General features: G+C 38.2%; 1 protein-coding gene across 50 annotated transcripts in view; it reads right to left on the reverse strand.

Moving 5' to 3' along the window:
- TCF4 (transcription factor 4) overlaps window positions 1-20065 on the reverse strand; it is a 356138-nt gene that overhangs the window by 42597 nt on the left and 293476 nt on the right. For all 50 annotated transcript variants that reach the window (XM_045456837.1, XM_045456838.1, XM_045456831.1 and 47 more), the window contains 3 exons: window positions 12065-12170; window positions 8435-8568; window positions 2698-2830 (listed from right to left, as the gene is read on the reverse strand). In XM_045456837.1, the coding sequence (XP_045312793.1) occupies window positions 2698-2830; window positions 8435-8568; window positions 12065-12170 (373 nt within the window). The remainder of the gene's footprint in view (window positions 1-2697; window positions 2831-8434; window positions 8569-12064; window positions 12171-20065) is intronic.

Genomic DNA, 20065 nt, shown 5'->3' on the forward strand with positions numbered 1-20065 from the left:
CATTTTCTACAGAATCATGTGTGTAATCTCAAACATGTGTCAGGCTATGTGTTCCCTATTTACCAATTATTTAATTAGCTCTGTTTGTTCTTTGAGATACAGGCAATGTAATATTTCTTTATTTCCTGCATTTCAGAATGAGTGCGTATATGCCAAATATTTTCAAAAGTCTACAGATGTATCCTATTAATCCATACTGTTTGTCAGGGAAGTATCACTAACATCAGAAGGGAAATCTTCTCTTCTTGTTATACAGACATGCTGTCTTCCCTGACTTCTACCACACTCTGAAAATCCATCCAAGGCCTAGGAAAATTAAAGTGTGAAGAAACATGAGCCATTTGACAGCATGCAATACTAAGGCTTATTATCATATTTAAATTTTCCTCTGTATTTTAATAGAAGAAATTGGAGGACATATTATTTTAAGAAAGAACATTCTAGAATGTTCTCCCTTAACATAATCCTTAAGTAATAACTGCATTTATGCAAGTTAATAAAGGTCTGTTCCTCCAAAAAGCTGAATTACCATGTCTACTTATTTCCTGAAAAGATTATAAAGCTTTCTCACATTCTGCTAATAGATTTTGACAAGTATACCCATGATTACAGAATAATTTATGTAATAAAGTTATTCTTAAAAACCTTTTTCTGGGTTCCAGAAATCTCATGTTTTTCTCTGTAAAATTAAAGCTCTTTTATCATTGCCTAGACCTTCCTTCCACTTAAACAGGGCCCTGTGGTCTATGTACCAAGTTCACTCCCTCTTTAGTATAGAGGTGGGTCCGTCAGGATGCAGTAGTCACCTACTGCTCCAAGCTGTCCAGACCAGATGAAGAAGGAGAGCAGACATTCCTTTTCATCCACAGGCTAATGATGAGTCAACCATCTTAAGTAAAGCTAATCTCATTCCCACTGAGACTTGTGGCCATGCTGACCACAGCTCATGGAAAATGATTATTCCATCTCCTAACATCTCTTTCTTCCCAAGTTGCGGTGCCTCTCTCCCAGAAAGGCTGTTTTGTCAATCAATCAACGCAATTTTTTTCAGACAGTGCCTGAGTATGTTTTCCTCAACTCAAGCTTTTGCTCCACCTTTATACCTTCCTAAAAAAGAAAATTACTCAAACCACAAGTAGACAGGAAATCTGCCGTGTAAGAGGATGAATGACCGGTCATCCTTCTTTATAACTAGACCTCATGACTGTAGAGAGGGGCTTTCCATTTGTCAAACCACATTGAAGTGAAATATGCTTTCCTCACTCTTTCAGTTCTGCACTTCTTTCTTTCTTCTTGTTTTTCAAATCTGCCAAAACTGCATTGATAGCTAACCCAACTTCCCCATGTGACCTCTGTCCATAGCTCTCCAAGGTCAAACTGATGCAACACACTTGTAGAAGCTTTGTTATGAAAAGCTACAAAAATGGAAACTCTCATAAATTTGTTTCTTAGTGAGACATGATAGCAAAGGGCTGCTAGGTGGTTAGTCCCAAGTGTGAAATACATTATTGAATAAGCAGGGAGTGTATTATTTAGGCAGAATTATATCTGCAACATTTCAAAGTACATCTCTTCCCTTTCATCAAAAACACTCCCACATAAGTGATTCACACCACTTTCCCAAGTCCTATGGACTCTCTGAAGAAAATGAAAAACTGCAAAGAGCTAAGGGGAATAAACGGCAGGATTATTCTGCCACACATTCTTCTCTCGAAAATGAACAGTTTATGTTCTCATCAGCGACCCACTAGAAGTGATCTTGAGGCCAAGCAGAGTGTGACTGTGACCTAGTACCAGAGCAGTGGCAACCAGGGAAGTCTGAGGTTTTAGGAGACCCTGAAGCACCAGGCTGGCCTGCTCCTCGGAATGGCGGAGTCATTGAGTTGTTGAAGGTGCATCTGGAAAGGGGTGGCTGCCTCCTCCCCAGCCTGGGACTCTTTCCTCCAGGGACAGCTGGACACCTGCCTAGCTCCTCCCTCCAGGGGACAGCGCGGTGGAGGAATCCTTTGTCCAGAGAGACAATCACAATGGACATCAGGAAAAACCAGGGATGACGGCTGAGTTCTTTTGGCAGCAGCGCTCTGCTTGGCCTCAACTTCTTAGTAAATCTGCTTGAGAGAAAGCAGTAAATGCCTTCTGGCCCACTGATGCCCAGGTGTCTCCTCTCCAGTAAGGGAGCAAACGCTTCTTTTCCTCTGAAGGACTCCACGATGCCACATTCTCTAGGAGGTGAAGCCTTATTAATAATCTCCTGTGAATTTCATAGGAGCTAGTCTTCAGATGTCATGGGTAAGAGCCTAGCACGGTGACTGGGACTTGGGAAGTGGTCAATAACTACTATTAGGAGCTAACCTGCCCCCTATCTCATTAGTCTTCGGCGGTTTGTCTTATAAACATTCATTTTGCTCACCGTCTGGGAATGTGAGAAGCAAGGTAGTTTGGATCTACTGAAAGCCTTGTTCAATCTAATACCTCACAATGAACAAAGTAGCCAAATTTCAGTTTCTTATGACAAAAAAAAAAGTGATTATAGACAAGCCAATGCCTATTTCTGTTTGGTTCATGTATTTTCATTCAGTTACATGACAGATATTCATTGCCTGATTGCCGTTTGATGACGAGGAGAAAAAAGAGGTCCTATATTATTAAGCCGTGACATTGACTCTCGGCGTCAGAATCGACATTTCCATGACTCACCCATTATACTGTCTGTCCCGTTGGCAGGAGGCGTACAGGAAGAGGTGCTGTAATGGTTTGTGCCACTACGATGGAAAGTGGACATCGGAGGAAGACTGGAATTGATGTCTGCTGAGGAGTGTGATGGATAGCTCTATAGCAGGAAGCAGAAAAAAGAGACCATATTCAACCATAAAATACTTAATGGGTTAGGTTTCTAAGACTTCTTTCAGAACTCTTCATTTTGCAGGAGATAGCTCTTAGAATTTCAAAATATCCAAGAGTATATTTGACAGCTTTCATTTTTCAAAGAATAAAATGCAAAGACACATAGTTATTTGGGTTTGCATCGAATGTAGAAGAATACAATGGCAATACAGGACAGTGAGAAATGATTATAGTCTCTGAATCTAAAAATTACTGCTTAAAAGTATCTCTGAGATTTCAGCAATGTAAAAGACCGTTTCTACTATTAATTTTTTTGTATGAACTACTGATCAAGTAAGAAAGATTCCATGGTACAATGAATAAAACAATATCATGACCCATGGGGTTGACATTACACTTCATCCTGAACTTCTCGACACTAAATGGTGAAAAGAGTCAGCCTCAAATCCTCTTCCTGCAAAACTGGATCACCTTCCTGAATTCTAGCGAGAACAAAATGGTAAATGAAAAAATTTTAAAAGTACCAATGATTAAATACCTTTATAAACATCAGTATGTAAAACAAATCAATGACTCTATTGAATTAAATTGGAATGAACAAACTGAGAAGGACTGATTTGATTTGAGTTCTTTCTTTCCATGTCCTCCTCATTAGCAATCTACCAGATAGCTGACTATGAAAAAGGCATATCTTTACAGAATCATTTGTTTTAAGTTTGGCTTTAAGTTCAATTATTATCCTAATTGTCCAATAAGCTGCTTTTCTTGGGGCATATCACAGAGCCTGTAAAGAAGCAAATTTGTTGCTACTGATCAATCTGCTGGGGAGTGAGCAGATCACTAACAGGGACATGGTTATTTACAAAAATACATCAAGCTATTTCCTTTTTCAAGATAAAAAAGTACCCTGGAAAGTCACTCTCATAGGTATCTGAATGTGTTACAGACCTGTAAAGGAAAACTATTTTGGGTACAATACACTTTGTTTCTTATATGTAATATATTAATCAGCCATGGATTTTTATTACATCATTAGTAGAGATTCTATTAAAATTAGAGATTGAATATGATGCTAAAAGTCAGGGGTGCTTAAAGCCCAGGCATTTATTCATAGGAGTAAAACCCTGGTGTCTTGGTACTTCTGTATTAATTTTGTGAGGCTCATCTTGGGTTCTAGCTCTTCCTTTAGCATTCCTTCTAACTTCCAACTCTTGCATGATCTCTTTTCTCTGAATCCCTAATGCACTCACAGTCTGCACTGTGCCATTTAACACTTAATTATATGCTGCCTTTCATTGCTTTCTGTTTCAAGTGCATTCCCACCTATACTGTGAACTTCTTAAGAGGAGGGAATAGAGCTTATACCTGTGCATCCGATAGCTCATGGCTGAGTGCTGACCACATAATTACCTTATACACTCAATGAACATATGGTTATCGGTTGGCATTTAATAAATAGTGGACTGAAATACTACTCATTTGAGAGAGAACTAAACAGTCTAGAAAATGAACCTATGTTAGATCTGCCAATGACATGGTGGGTGCCCTTGAAAATATTATCTCTACATACATATTACCTCTACATAAAATAGTCCAACTGAAAGGTCAACTTCAGTGAAAAGGTTGAGATGATACCTTCACCTTTCCAAGTTCCCAAGAAAATCTTTTAAACTTTTTAATTTTATGGAACTCTTTGCTTGACCCCAAAATTCCTTACGCCACCTGTTAAGCTCATTTCTACTTGCTGCTTACAAAATACCCCAAGTAGTCCATGAAATTTTCTCTGAATAACAATACAATGGGCCCGTTCCACAGTACATCTAACCCAAAAGACTGGGGAAGTCACAGAACATAAACTTACAACAACTATCTCTGCTCGAGAGCTAAATACTGTAATAAAGTAGAGAAAAAGAAAATGAACATAGAAGGAGGAAACTGAAAGAAAGAGGTGGTTTGCCTTCATTTCCACACGTGGTATTCCATGCTGAATTTCTGAAGAATAGAGAAACTTTACAAATCAGTCCCAGATATGCAAAAATGAAAACAGTGGAAAAGAATTTTGAAAAATATTTAAATGAGTATATAATCACAGGGTGAGGCAGGAAGAAGATTATCACATCAGGGAAAATTTCTACACACTTTTAACCTGGCGTAAAATCGGCACTAATTCAAGATTTAACAGACAGAGGGTTAATCCTGTGTTTAGAGAATGACAGAAAAAGTCCCACCCCATAGGTTTTAATGGGGAAACCAGTGCAATCCATGTAGAGTATTTAGGGACCATCGATGACAGGTGCCCTCAACCTCTCTTACTCCAGCTATTGATGCCGTCTGCCCTGCTTGCTATGCATGGAAAGGGGAGACTGAAAAAGAGCTACGGCTTTACATGCCTACTATTTAATTATGTTTACTTATGATACCCAATTAATTATAGCATATTTGGAGCCTTCTGACAAAGTACTGAAAATATTTCTATTAGTGATGTTTTTAGCAACTTATGGGGTGACAATTCAAAGATTAGAAAATAAGTGGTGGCACATACAAAGAATAAAATCCTGCTTTGGGCTAAGGCAAGGTTTCACAATGTTGGCACCATTAATCTTTTGTGCCAGACAATTCTTTGTTGTGGGAGGCTCTCCTATGCATTGTAGTATGTTTCCCAGCATCCCTGGCTTCTATCTGCTAGATTTCCTGTATCACCTACTCCCCAGTCATAATATCCATGAACATCTTCGGACACTTCCAAATGTTCCCTGAGGGGGTCAAATCACACCTGGTTGAGAATCACTGGGGTAAGGGTTTATGTTACAAAAAATAAAAGAACTTGTCTTTTATAATACACTTCCAGGCTCCTAGGACTATTTCACTCCGTGGCACAAAGACCATGCCTAAACCATGCCAGACAGAGGACTCTATTCTATTTCTAAACAGAACTCGGCCAAGTCATTCCAAACTTAAATCTGCAACAACCCATTCCAAAGCTTAACCACAAACTCCATTCTTCTGAGTGATTCTGTATGTACCTCTGTGACATAGTAGAGATTAGCTGTGGGATTGCGTTGTAGAGGCTGAAACCATAAAGGGGATTGGAAGAATCAAGCTTGGGGTCTTGACGGTTACGACCGAAATGTGCGGAGTTTAGGCTCTAACATCCTATTACAGCATGGTATAAAGAGATGAAGACAGTGACATTTCTAAAGTGTTGTGTCTTTACAGACAATACGAGTTTGGCCCAATTATGCCTCCAAATCTCTTCTTTTCCTCACACAATGCCTTTGTTCTGCATGAGACTGGCCAAAGCTACAGGCAAAAATTGTGAGGAATTACCATTATTTTCAAGTGAAAAGTCACTAAGTGCCTACTGCATACTCACATTTTTCTTAATCAGTGTCAGATTTCTGAAAGGCATTTCAATGAGAGATTTTCAAATGGTTGAATACTGAAATTACAATGATTACTAGATATAATAATCCAACAGTTTCCCTACCAGTGAGAAAATTCATTAGGATACATTACCAGAGACCTAATTCATTTACCATTAAAAAAAAAAACACCTTATATCTCTAAGAACTGCTAAATAATCATGTTTAAGAATGAAAACTCTGGGTTCTATGACAGATAAATGACATTACAAAGATAGCATCTGATACAATCTGTTGGTCTACTCCTTCAAATAATCTTTCTTCCTGGGTTGATAATATTGTTTTGGTTTTAAGGTTTCCAACAAATTTTTTTTCTAAAAGGAATATAGTTGGTTTCCTTTTTAAAATTACACTTTTTATGCATTTGAGCATTTTTTAAAGATACCTCCGCCCATGCAGTGAATTCGGGATAAAATCAAACCACCTACATCAAAATTCTACAGCATGACAGTAAAAGAAGAAAAGAAAGAAAGAAAGAAAGAAAGAAAGAAAGAAAGAAAGAAAGAGAAGGAAAGAAGGAAGGAAAATATCAAATGGACAACTCTTAGAAGAACTGACATTCCATGTTATGTTAGTTAATACTGCCAAATCTTTTATTTGTAATCAAAATTTTCCTTGCTCACAGGACACATGAAGTTTTGGTCATGAGTTCCTTAGAGAAGTGGAAAATGATGATGGGAAATAAGGATGTTGGCCAAGAAGAAATTCTAGTATGGTAATAGTTGATATTTCTCTAAGTGTTTGTTCTAATACCTGAAAGGAGGGGAGAGAAGATGAAATTTGCAAATTATTTGCTATTTACTGAAGATGTGCTAAAATTTGAGACAGTTTGATTTACAGATGATATAAACTTGGCAGATGATATCAAAAGGCCAATTCTATCTCCATCATGTGCCTCTCCTCAACAGATAGGCTAACTGACCACAGTGTCTCTATCACTAGGACTAACTAAAGAGGTATTTTCAAAGATATCAGAAACTGTAACTTCTGGAATGTTTTTATGTTGTCAGAATAGTATAGAAGTCACCTTTTCTATATCTCTAATGGTTAAGCAAAAGAGAGGACAGACCACAGAAATCCAGAAAGTACTATTTCTTATAGCAGAACAGAGAAAGACACATGAATCTCGTGTTAGGAGAAGAGAAAGGGGCAATTTCAAGACGAAGAGTAGTGACACAGGTACCAGGAAGGATCACTGGATAGGCCACATCCTTTTTGTATCTGTAGGATTACAGCTTCATACATTTTTAAAGCTATATTACTGCCCAAGGGGCTCAGTCCCCACCTTAATTGCATCTCAAACCTAACTCATGATCTAGAAGCAGTCTTTCCTCCACATAATGATAGACTTAAGTTCATGAGTGGATTCTGGGCTGTGGGAGTTTTTGAGGCTAGAAGAGATCAGATGATCAGATGAACGATGCTTCCTTCAAGGTAAAGCGCCACATTAGGATGGATGAGTGTAGGCAATGGGTGGAGTGGCCACTCCGGTAAGGAAAACAAGGTAACATTCTACAGCTCAGCACTTTTCAACTGAGTAAGACAAGGGAGCATCAGGGGGAGGTTGGGGAGTATGGAGTTATAGCTAAGCTACTGAACATTGGGAATCCGATCTATACGGAAACCCCATGGTTGCTGTTTCTAGTGGACTGTATGGGAAACAGGAACTCTTTCCTCTGGGTGTGGCACCAAGGGTCAAAGCTGTCACCAGGGACAGAAGCCGGAAAGAGGAAGTGGAAAAGCCCATGGGAGATACAGGTCACCTACTCTCAGTCTACTGACTGTCACCCTGCCCCCTGCGGTATATTCTTCAAAACTACAGACAGCAAATAAAAAAAATAAATAAGTAAAAGGATCCACCATAGCTGAAATTCTGCAACTCAAATGCACTGTGTCTTTATGTGCCAAAGGAGCCTAACACTGTCGTCAAGAAAGCACAGAATAAGACACAATGAACAGAAGAACAATAGCAAAGAGAATCCAGAAAGGGCTTACAAAGGTGTTCTGATTTAGGTAGGTCTTTGATCACAGAAACAATATAAGAATGATGGGTGTATACCACTTTTACTTTCATTTACAGAGTCCTTGTGTGCACGCATGGAAAGACAGAGGATGAGATTTCAGAAACTAGCTGTGTCGTGTCCAGAATCATGTAAATCTGCCCTTACCAAACGTTCGTGTGGATGCAGGCTACAGTAGCTGCTAGACTGTGGAATATGAGAAGAATTGCCCAACATTCCTCCGTAGCCAGGCTGATTCATCCCACTGGAGGAGCTCCAAGGGTCACTGCTGTGATGGCCATCTGTAAAAGACAAAGAACACCATGACTTTTCTGAGGCATTCAGCCTTGCCTCACAGAATAGGGTTTTTTCATATACTTGAAAATGGCTGCCTGTTGTGTATCCGTCTTTGTGCTGTTTCACTGATTACATCAGAAGACAGTCAGCCTCATTTTTTCCCAAGTGGTTCTATATCGCCAAACAAATGTAAATATTTACCATAGGCAGTGTTCTTAGTAAAAATTCAGCTATAAAAGAACAACGCAATACATTTCTATGTAGAATTATGTCAAGTCTGCAAGGTAAACAATACTAAAGAAAACATTTCTTAGAAGTCCCCTGACCTCTTTTTCTACAAAAACTAAAAGTGAAATTGTGCCTAAATTTCATGGTAAAAATAAAATTCTTGACACATTACAGAGTTGATAAGTTCACAAGTTTTAAAAGCATACAAAGAAATAAGTAATAATGAAAAAGAACATCTCAGACTTAAGAGATCAGATTTCTTTCTCGTAACATACATAGAATTAATGTTGAAATTGCATTGTGACTTAAAGGGAGCAGGATTCTCAGATACATAGTTCTGAAATTTCTTTTGGCACATAGTTCTATAGCTATCTTAAGCTTCAGTAGCCATTGAAAGGGTACACACCTATCATAAGTTAAATATTATGCTACAGACAATTTTGAGAGGTTCTGGATTTTATAAAACCGTAAGTTAAAAAGAGGTTTAAAATGATACGGTCATTATATGAAGTACCTTTCAACATTAAGTTAATTTTTTGTTAACACCATATTAAAAACATTTTTATAGATTCTTTTTCTTTTCTGGGTCTACTGGCCTAGAGGTTATTACTGGAGGTCACTAATGTTTGGCTGGGTTTCTCAGATGAAGGTGGTCGGTGGGGGTTGGGGGGGTGGAAATCTATGTGGTTGCTGAATTCAAAGTTTCCCTTCTTCTAATAGTTTAACTAAAATTACTGAACATCAGCTGAATGTGGGACCATCAGCTAGGTCACAGCACGGCCTGTTCTGCCTCCTTGAAAATAAGATTATTTTAACATCTGTATGTGTTATCTAATAAAAACCTTTTGCAAATTTAAGCAATACATGAGTTAAATCTGCCACCATACACCACAAAGCTCTCTTTCACTGAGATTTTAAACGCAGAAATTAGAATTCCAAAAACTGGAATAGTTTAAGGACAGGGAGGAATGATCAATAGACTTCTTAAAAAAAAAATCATGTCTGTGGTTTTGACAACTCAGGAGTTTTAATTAGAGGGTGGAAGTTCAAGCGAAAAATGAGAGGTCACATAGTAGTGAGTTTGAGATATGCTCCTGCCAGTCTCTAAATATCTTTCACTTGCACTGTATGTCTCTTTAAGCCCTGAATTCTCAGGGCACCATATGCCCCCCTCACTGCAGGAACCGGATGGGATACTGTTTCTGCGATGATAATGTGAAAACACAGGACTTTCAAAAAGTTATTATTCATGTACTGAAGACTTAGCCTTCAGACAGTGGAAGTTTAGATGTCACCTTAAATTCAAATATGAAGTTAAGGCCCTAACATTTCAAATAGATGGCATCTATGACAAATAAATTGAGAATGTGTATCACTGAACGAGAGTCTCCTGAAACATTCTGACAACATGATGCAGTATACGGAAATACATTTAGGATTTGTTAACACACAACACTCTGCTTAGTGCAGTCTTATAAAAATACGTACTTTACATAAATTATGCTTTTCACAGTAAATTAATATTTATCACATCCCATGATCTGGCATAATGTTGTTTGGAAAGAATAGAATTAGATGTGTGCAAATTAATTGTGCTCATCATAAATGTCAACTTTTTTTTTTTTTTTTGCTTTCTTGGGCATTCATATGCAGAAAAGCCAAGTTTGTTCCCCGTATTTTGCGTGGTCTGCTATCCAGAAGAGCCTGCTGTTTTAATCTATCTGACCTCCCATGCGGTGTGCAGTCTATGCAAGCACCTTCCTGAAGGCAGACAGAAGAAATCTATCCTGCCAATTTTCTCGGTGAAAAACTGCTTTGAGTGATGAATCACTACAAGCACCAGTGGTATGGTTTCTCCGGTGGGTCATAAAAGAGGGGAGCTGATGCCTAAGTGGCTGCTTGTTTACAGCAAACGGGGATAAGGCTTTTGTCATGGCAGAGGACACACTGAAGTGACATACCCTGTGTCCCTTGGTGAGTTACACCTAGGACAGGTCACAAAGATAAAGGACCCTTCTGAACACGAGCTCTATTATGTGTGGAACAAATTCTCTCCAATCCTAAGAGACCCATTCAATTCAATTTCATAGATTTTCCATGGAATTTCACATGTGAACTCACAACCTAAAACAAGCTAACACTCTGAAGGACAAGAAAATAAAGCCCTTTTAATCAGAATGATTTTGAGTGTGTCCACTGCAAGCTAAGTGAGACACTTAGCTGCCCCCCCTTGGTCTCACTGCTCCAAGGTCGCTCCCCTTCCCATGATATGGCCCTTCCCAGAGTAGCATGGAAAGGAAATCCCATGGCACTTTGCCAAGGCACACTCAAAAAAGGTTTTTACACCCAGGCAGGAAGAGTTAAACGTTCTGCATACAGGTACAAGAGTTCTTGGCAAACTCCATGTCTAAATTTCAGAGTATTAACTTGGCAACAAGATCATCACATTTTGATAACAAGTGTCACAGGCTTACTGGGGACAAAGCCTTAGGTGCATCTCTGGACAGTCTATTCTTACAGGCAGGTGCTGTCACTCTAACCACCTCGGTCTTTTCCAAGCAGCAGTGGCAAGAGTATAAGCTCAGGAGGCACACATCCACGTACAGTTAATTCAATATACTGCACAACTGAAAGTAAATATACTTTATCTACTGTGAAACTGTAATTTTCTAAAACTGTCTGGGAAAAAAGCTGGGTCTTTTACCCAAAGTCAATTTGCATGTTGGGATGGAGCTTTCACTGTGTAATGAAATCATACTCCAGTCTTCAGATAGGTTTGCTTCACCTTAAATGGGACCCTTGTTCTTACCTATAAATTAATAAGTGGCTGAAATTTTTATATGAAGTTATACATAAGGACAATTTGTTCCCAGCTGGCTACATCCAGGATGCTCAAAATACACACTGAACCAAAACACTTCCAAAAATACACATACGTTCTTCTTGGGGGAGTGAAGACGCTGAAATGATCCGTCAGGAAGACCATCCCCGTCAAAGCGTCAGTTCTAAGTGAAGCCAAACAGTTTTATCTAAACTCATCATTGCTCAAGGGGATTCAACTTAAAAAAATAAGTCTTAGTAGAGTTTTAATTAATTGATTCATTTTTAACGAATTCAATTCCTAAGAAGAGCATGGCCTTCAATATTCTCTGCTTGCCTAGTATTCCATTTTCTTGAGGATCCGTTCAGCAGTCTTTTGCCCCATGCATGACCTGAGAAGACCTGGGGAGATTCTGCCCAGTGGATCTGCCCGCAGAAGAGGCAGCATCTTACCCTGCATGAAGAAGGAGCTAGGGAAAGTGCTGGCTGCTGGTTTCGAGGAAGGGTAGCCTGGCGAGTCCCTATTGTAGTCGGCAGTGCTTGCTGATGGAGCATAGACCTGAGGAAGGAGAGACAATTTAGTTTTCCTTGCTGCATTGAACAAAGCACCTCAAGGTCCATTACTTGAGAAGAAGCAGGCACTAAATGCTAAATTTCTATCATGTCCATCCCAGATCTGTGAAACCCTAGAACACTACCCCTTCCAAAATACAGAAAAACCATCACCACCACCACCACCAACAAATGCTGAGTATATTTGTGTGACTGGAAAACCGGGGGGCGGGAGGGGTGGATATTTTCCAGTCGTAGGCAAGAATACCGCGAACTATGTCTTGTTAAACGTATTATATAATACCCACAGGGCTGTCCTGTCCAAGCATCTTTTTTTTTTGTTTTGTTTTTAAACATAGACAGCCTCTGAGCACATGAAAGGTGAAAACAGAAGGGCATGCGTCAAGCCTCTCCCTTTTACTTGAACTTTGAATTAAAATTTTTACTTCTGAGAGAAAGAGACAGAGACCCAGAAAACGAATACACTATCCAGACCACAGAAAGTGACAAATACATCTTGGAATATTAAATTCCCATAGTGTCAGCTTTTTGCAGAGCTGCATGAAAAAAGACCATTAAAAGCCCAGATCTACATAGACCACCAACAATCAGCATGTACACAGGAAGAGGGGGGAGCACTCCTTTATAGCTCTTATTATATTTGTGTGTGCAATAAACTTAAAAAAAGTGTGCCAAAATCCTAATTTACTGAACATTCGTTTACTAATACTCATGAGAGTTGGAGAACCAGTCCTTTATAAAAATAGCCTGTGTATTTTCTTGTTTAGGTTTCCTTTAAAGAAGAGAGCATAGTGGAAAAGCATAAATTCATAAGGTATAGTTTAACTTTAATTGGTTCCCCCCTTGCCTTTTCTGCTAAATATAATTTTTTTAAATCCCTATTTTCTTTTGCTCCAAAAGTTCCTCTCTCCAGATGGTCGGAGAGACTGAAACACTGTCATCCTCTTGATGAAAATGGATACCTTCCTGCCTCCATTTTGAAGCAGGCAGAGGCTCACAAAATTGGCAGAGAGCCTGCAGTGATATTCACAGGTCACAGCAAAAGAAAGAGAAATTCACCAATAAAAAGGCAACTGCAGAGTTACCAAAAAATACTCCCATTTTTTTACAGTGCACATCGAATAAACACCCTAAGAAAAATTATATAATTGCTCTCAGAACACCATGAATCACAAACTAAGCATTAATACAAGGTTTAGGATTTCACAAAGGATAGGTCCGCAGAGACAGATGTGGCAAAATATGCATACACATACATACATCAAATAAATGCTACATATGCCCCACAGTGCCCTTGAAAATTGGGAGGTCCTGGAGATGGGACAAAACAAAAACAAAGCAGAAAAACCTAGGCACGCTTTAGAAAACAAGGAATTTTCCTAAGTCATAGAGAGATATAAGCCCCATATTACAAGAGCTATACTTCACTTTATTTTTTAGTTCTCCTCACATTTTAAATATATAAATGTCTATTTCCTTCTATTTCCACAGAGCTTACAAAAAGGAAGAAATCTTCTCAATTATCTCTAAGAGACAAAGAATAAACCTTAACCCAGGAACCCCCAAACAAATCAATACCCTAAAGTTCTGTCAAGCGAAACCCAGCATTTTCTTGGGAACTATACAACTAATAAACCGTTTGGGAAATGCTACTGAATGTATTTAGAGGAGGTCTTGAGAGTAGGATAACAAGATGAAGGAAACTTTACTATCTAGAGAAAGGGGAAATTGAAAATCAGATCGCCTCTGTGATATTATCTATAGTACAGGCTGTTAGCCGGACAGCTGTTTGGCCATTGGTATTAATACAAGCTAAGTGTACTATGTATCACCCCAAGTTTCAGAAATTAATGTATGTACTGTAAAAGTGAAAATAAACTGTGACCCACATTATTAAACCATCTTGTATTTGAAAACAATTGAAATAAGTTCTTCTAGGATTATATAGTTTAATTTTAATTATATTCTACTACATTAACTTTAAACATGTTATGTATATTATTATGTCAACACCATGTGATGGCACCTAACAAGTTTCACCTTTTTTCCCGATTTGGGCAGAATTGGTTGATATTTCTTCTGGGAGATAAGGACATATCTTTGGTAATTCTACTCATGTATAAGGAGGCTACTTGGACTATGAATTATGATCGAGTTCAAAGATCTAAGAATAAGATCATTTATTCAAAATTCTTAAGTGCTGCCTGCATAAACAAGGGGCAGGCAGAGAGGGAGACAGAGAATCCCGAACAGGCACTGTCAGCACAGAGCTCAATGCGGTTCTCGAACTCATGAACTGTGAGATCACGACCTGAACCAAAATCAAGAGTCAGACACTAAACCGACTGAGCCACCCAGGCACCCCAAGACTCTTCATATAAGATGAAAATCTTATTAACAAGAAATGGACCATTGTTTATGGTAAAAAGGCATCTTTCCCACTTCAAGTGACCTTTAAGGTAAAGTGCCCTATAGAACTGTTTATATAAATACACCTTGCACAGAACTATTGTACTTTTTTTTCAAAGACTTTATTTTTAAGTAATCTCTACACCCAACATGGGGCTCGAACTCACAACCCCAAGATTAAGAGTCACATGCTCTGCTGACTGAGCCTGCCAGGCACACCTATACTTTTATTTAGTTCAGCTCCCCTCCTCCATTTTAATGGTAAGAAATTTGAAAATGGAATGGTCAAAGCAAGCGCTCAAGATCTGCAATTTGCCCTACATGCTGTGCACAGCTATCAGTGGCACTTTATTTTAGGTGACTTTCTTTAAAAATAGTGGTAGACGTGTAAGATGATATTTATGAAAACAGATTGATCATAATGCTCATACTTCAATTTATCCTAAATATTTTCATCTTTAGTAACCTGGATGACCAGGAAGCTGCTTCATTATTTTTACTTCAGTCAACTATTTTGCCAATTTCTCAATCAAAAGACTTCAAGGTATGGGTTTCAATAATGTATTTAATAGAGACACTAAATTCAATAAGAAAAGCTCACATACAACTGATTTTAATTATGCTATTTTAGGTAACTAGAAAGATGATTTGTTAACTAAGTATATATATCTTTAATATAACAGAACAATGCCAAACATCCCAGATACCTTCAAATAGTTAGAATCATTTTAGTGACTAACACCAAAAAATCAGTCCAATGAAAAATGAAATAAAAATCCGAAACTCTAGTTCAGTATATTGAAGTGACCCTATCTATGAAACATCAGAAAAGTCTAAAGAGAAACAAAAATCTACACTTAGTTTTTCTCTGATAAGGCCGCTTAGATCAAGGTGACTTTTGGCATTCTGATTCCTCCCACAAGAGTAACCAAAGAAGTATGAAATTTCGGTTGCAAAATTGGAAATGGGAAACTTGGCCCAAAGCTCATAGGCTGCAGCTCTTTTAGTGAACTATTTGTTGAATAAAAGCTTCATGGCAAACTAGTGGCAAAGTATAGTTTATGTTCAAATTTAGCACCATTATGTTTTCTCTTACATTTCCGAATTTAAAACAAAACCATGCATACAGAAATCTGAGTTTAACAAATCTCTCTAGATAACACTAACCCCTGCACTGATAAAAATAAAAAAAAATATTTTCATACTATGTATTTGTTTTTTGTTGTACTTTAAGAAGTATTACTATATTATATTAGCAGTTCCATCCAATGTTCCTGGTTATCCTTTGCTCAGTCATCAAAGAAATAATACAGTAGCTTCTTTTAAATAGAACCTTTGCCTATTAGAAAAGAAAACCAATCCCTCCCCCTCCCCAATCAACCCTCAGTTTGTTCTCCACATTCAAGAGTCTCTTATCGTTGGCCTCCCTCTCTGTTTGAAACTATTTTTTCCCCTTCCCTTCCCCCATGGGTGATGGGCATTGAGGAGGGCGCTTACTGGGATGATCACTGGGTGTTGTATGTAAGTGATGAATCACGGGAATCTACCCCCAAAACCAAGAGCATGCTGTTTACACTGTATGTTAGCTAACTTTACAATAAATTAAACAATAAAATAAAATCTTCCATTGTAGAAAGAGGGGAAAAAAAGTTAAATTTGGATTTCTTTCTTTTTCACTCTGCTCTGTAGCTTCCTCAGTGGTTAGGCCACAAATTTACTAGCTTTATGCCATTGAAAAGTTGAATAATAGTGCTGCTATTATGTTGATTATCTGAACAAATATGACTTAGGAACATTAAGCCACCTTTTCTATATTACCAATCAACTAACTGGTAAAGGCAGGATTTAAGTGGGTCATCAGTCCATATTCTTTCCATTAAAAAAAACAAACACAATTTCTTGCTCTTAAAAGGCAAAAAGAGATATTTTATTTCATTAAATTTTTTTTAAACGTTTGTTTGTTTTTGAGAGGGTTGGGGGAAATGGCAGAGAGATAAGGGGGCAGAAGATCCAAAGCAGGCTCCCTGCTGACAGCAGAGAGCCTGATTTGGGGCTCGAACCCTCAATCCGTGAGATCATGACCTGAGCTGAAGTCAGATGCTTACCTGACTGAGCCAACTAGGCACCCCCAAAAAACACATTGTAAATTATCAACACAAGGCTGTACTTTGACCATACTTTATAGAAATATTCTCATGGGGGTTTCATAATTACCTTTTAAGAAAGTAAAACGTGATAAGGCACGTTCATAGTAAAACCAATACATATTAATGTTACTTGCTTCCTGAAGTGGGAAGCTAAATTTTAAGGGGATAAAGAGAAGTGGCTACAGACCATGTGTCACGAGGTGTGTCAACTGAGTGCGGCTGGGTGATAACCACTGGGCTCTACAATGTACCTTTAAATTCCTTACCATTACTACCCCTTTGGGATTCTGCAAGAACCATCTGAACACAGAATTTTAACAGACTTTCAGGCCCTTAAAGAGAGTTGCTGTATGCTCCATAATGAGTAGAAAATAAAGCAGAATTATGCCTCAGATGCCCAAGTGCTAGCAGGGTTCACTTACTAGTTTAGACCTTGGAAGATTTTATAAATATTCTAAACTGTGACAGTGAAACACGCAAATGACAAGAGTTTATAGTGTGCTGTGTGTGATGTTCACAAACCTAGGCATATGCTTTGATGCTTCCCAGCATCTAATGGGGAAACATACTTAAAGGTAGATCAGCTCACTACTCAGACAGCTGGGCTAGACTCTCAACTCTTACAATATTGTTTGAAAGACATGGGTCACACAGCAAGAGAAAAGAAAGCTTCAGGGCAGTGATACCTCCACATTCAGAAGAGTTAATATGGACTCTGTAATCGTGCCATGTGACCAAGTGAAAGGTATGTTCCTAACTGATCCATAAACCAAGGGGAAGATGTACTTGAAAGAGTCTTCAGAGAGTGTAGAAAAGTCTTTGGCATAATAGTAGAAATTATCCAGCTCTGGAGCTAGACCAACTGGGTTCAGATTCCAGCTCTCACAATTAATTGTGAGCTGGATGGTGGTATCGTGAACCTCAAATTTTTTCCTTTGTGAAATGAAGTTACTCTTTTTGTGAGCATTAGAGATAATATCCGTCAAGCATAATTCTTAATCTGTTGTGGGCGCTCAATATATGGTATTATTATTTATATCTTGTTGTAAGTCCTAGTCACTGCTTATCGCTATTTTTAAGAAGTGTCTAGAACAGTGCTATCCAGTATACTAGCCATTAGTAATATGTCGTTATTTGAATTAAGCTTAATTAAAATTACATGAAGTTAAATATCCATTTCCTCAGTCATGCTAGACATATCTCAAGTGCTCAACACCCTTATGTGGTCACTGCTACCATACTGGATATCACTAACATAGAACTTTCCTACTATGGCAGAGTGTTCTGTTGGGAGCACTGGTTTAGACCCATGCTTGTCTGTGAAGAGTCCTCCTGGGCCATACCCTCCTGGGTAACATGTCACCCTCTGTTAGACTGCCTATTACAATAATGCCAGCCCATTTAAGAACTGATACTCTTTCTAGGCTGTGAGAACTAGAAGTCCTTTGGTGGAATAGCTACAGAAGCAACTTCTAGGTATCCCTAGTACGTAGCATATAGAGGGTGGTGATAAATGTTGATGCTACTGAATGGCAGGATATTTACGTTTCAGTTTTATTTATTATTTTTAGAGTTCCTTGTACTACTACATATTTTTTAAAGTCCTTTTTAGAACCATCTGCCAAAATTCCTGCAAATTGTACCAAGTGGGACACGAGGCAAGAGTATCTGTGACTCTCGGTTTCTGGATGTGTAGGAAGCAGAAGAAATTCTTCAACTGCAATTCTGTCCTTGGCCCTTAGAGTCTTTGGCAAAGGAATTATAGTTAGACATGGTGTGATCACTTTTTCTAGACGATAAAAGTTGAACAGATGTTTAAGTTTTTCTGATCATGTGGTTTCACATTATCGGTAATTGGGTCCCTCTCTTCTACTCTCTCTTCATTTTTAATACTTTTTCTTTTTTTTAAATCTTTTTATTTGACTTTTTTACAGCTTCTCCTTTCTCTTTTCACCTGCTGCCCTCTGTCCTGTCTCTAAGCATCATATTTCTAAAGCTCAAATGCTTTCGACCTTATTTTACAAATGAGCAAAGGAAGAGGTTAATGGACAGAGCCCAGGGCCCCTGACTTTGCATCCAGTCCCCTTGGCACTCTCCTTTCTAAAGTCTTTTCTACCTTTATAACTTAAATATTCTAAGGGGCAGTAAAATGGCATAAAAGGTTAAGAAACAGATTCAAGTAACGGAGTTGAGTAAGTTATTATAAGGTTTAAAGGCAGTTAATAATGCTCAAGGGCATATGACAGGTAGTAAATAATCCAAGAGTGCAAAAAACTGAAACCAACAGCAAACTATAGGAATAAAAATTATTTACGTGATATATTCTCAGAACAATACATACATTAAGTCCAGGAATATTTACCAATGGAAGAAATCCTACTTCATTTCCAGGTAATGGTTAAAAGCCAATTTGCATTGTTGTCACATAAATAGGAAATCTATTTAGAGATAACACATGAATGTCTGCAGTATATTGACAAACTGATGGGTATAAATAAATGGAAACATTCAGAGGTGTAGGCTATTGAAACTGTGAAGCTTTTATGGCCATCTAAATCACTTGAAAGTTTTATAGGAATTAACCAAATAGTTCTAAATGCCCTAAAATAACTCCTAGTAAGAAGAGTTTCTTTATTCCACAAACTATCTTTATTGGTAGTCGTAAAAAAAAATCACATTTATCGAAATGCGTGAAACATACCATTTATGTATATGATATTCCTATTTTATTTTCACTAACAAGTAATTACCTGTTTTCACTGTCATATTGCATCACGAAGAGAATATATGATCCCCCTAAAAGAAATTCCTGAGTATGTAATATATTTAAGAACACAATTACTCTGAACATACATCTATACATTCCATCACAAACATCACATATAATTTTTCCATTTTCTACATGTCAGCTGAGTTTTGATGATCTGTGCATGATCAGATCAGTATATTAAATCTAAAGCTAAATCCTATAAATGAATTACAGCCAAGAGTTTGACTCTTCTCAGCCACCACATTTCCTTTTCCGGGTTAAGAAGTAGTAAAATTGTGAGAATTTTAACTCCCTTCTTTGTTTGTATCTTTACCAATCAAATTCTGTAGCTGGAAGACATCACAAAGACCCAAAAGAAAGCCACAGGAAGGAAAAGGAGGCGCTGAGTGATCCCTAAGGGTTCAGGCTCCAGAGTTGCATAAGCATGAAGACATGGGTGGCCCGCAGCAATGCCTTTCCCTACAAGTGCACCCCCTCTGCAGCGAGATCGGAGATTATACAGTGCAAAAGTGAGCTGGACCCAGTATTAAGCGTGCCTCCTGCGTGCAACCCCTG

The sequence above is a fragment of the Leopardus geoffroyi genome, chromosome D3, assembly GCF_018350155.1.
Source record: "Leopardus geoffroyi isolate Oge1 chromosome D3, O.geoffroyi_Oge1_pat1.0, whole genome shotgun sequence".
Classification (NCBI taxonomy): Eukaryota; Metazoa; Chordata; class Mammalia; order Carnivora; family Felidae; genus Leopardus; species Leopardus geoffroyi.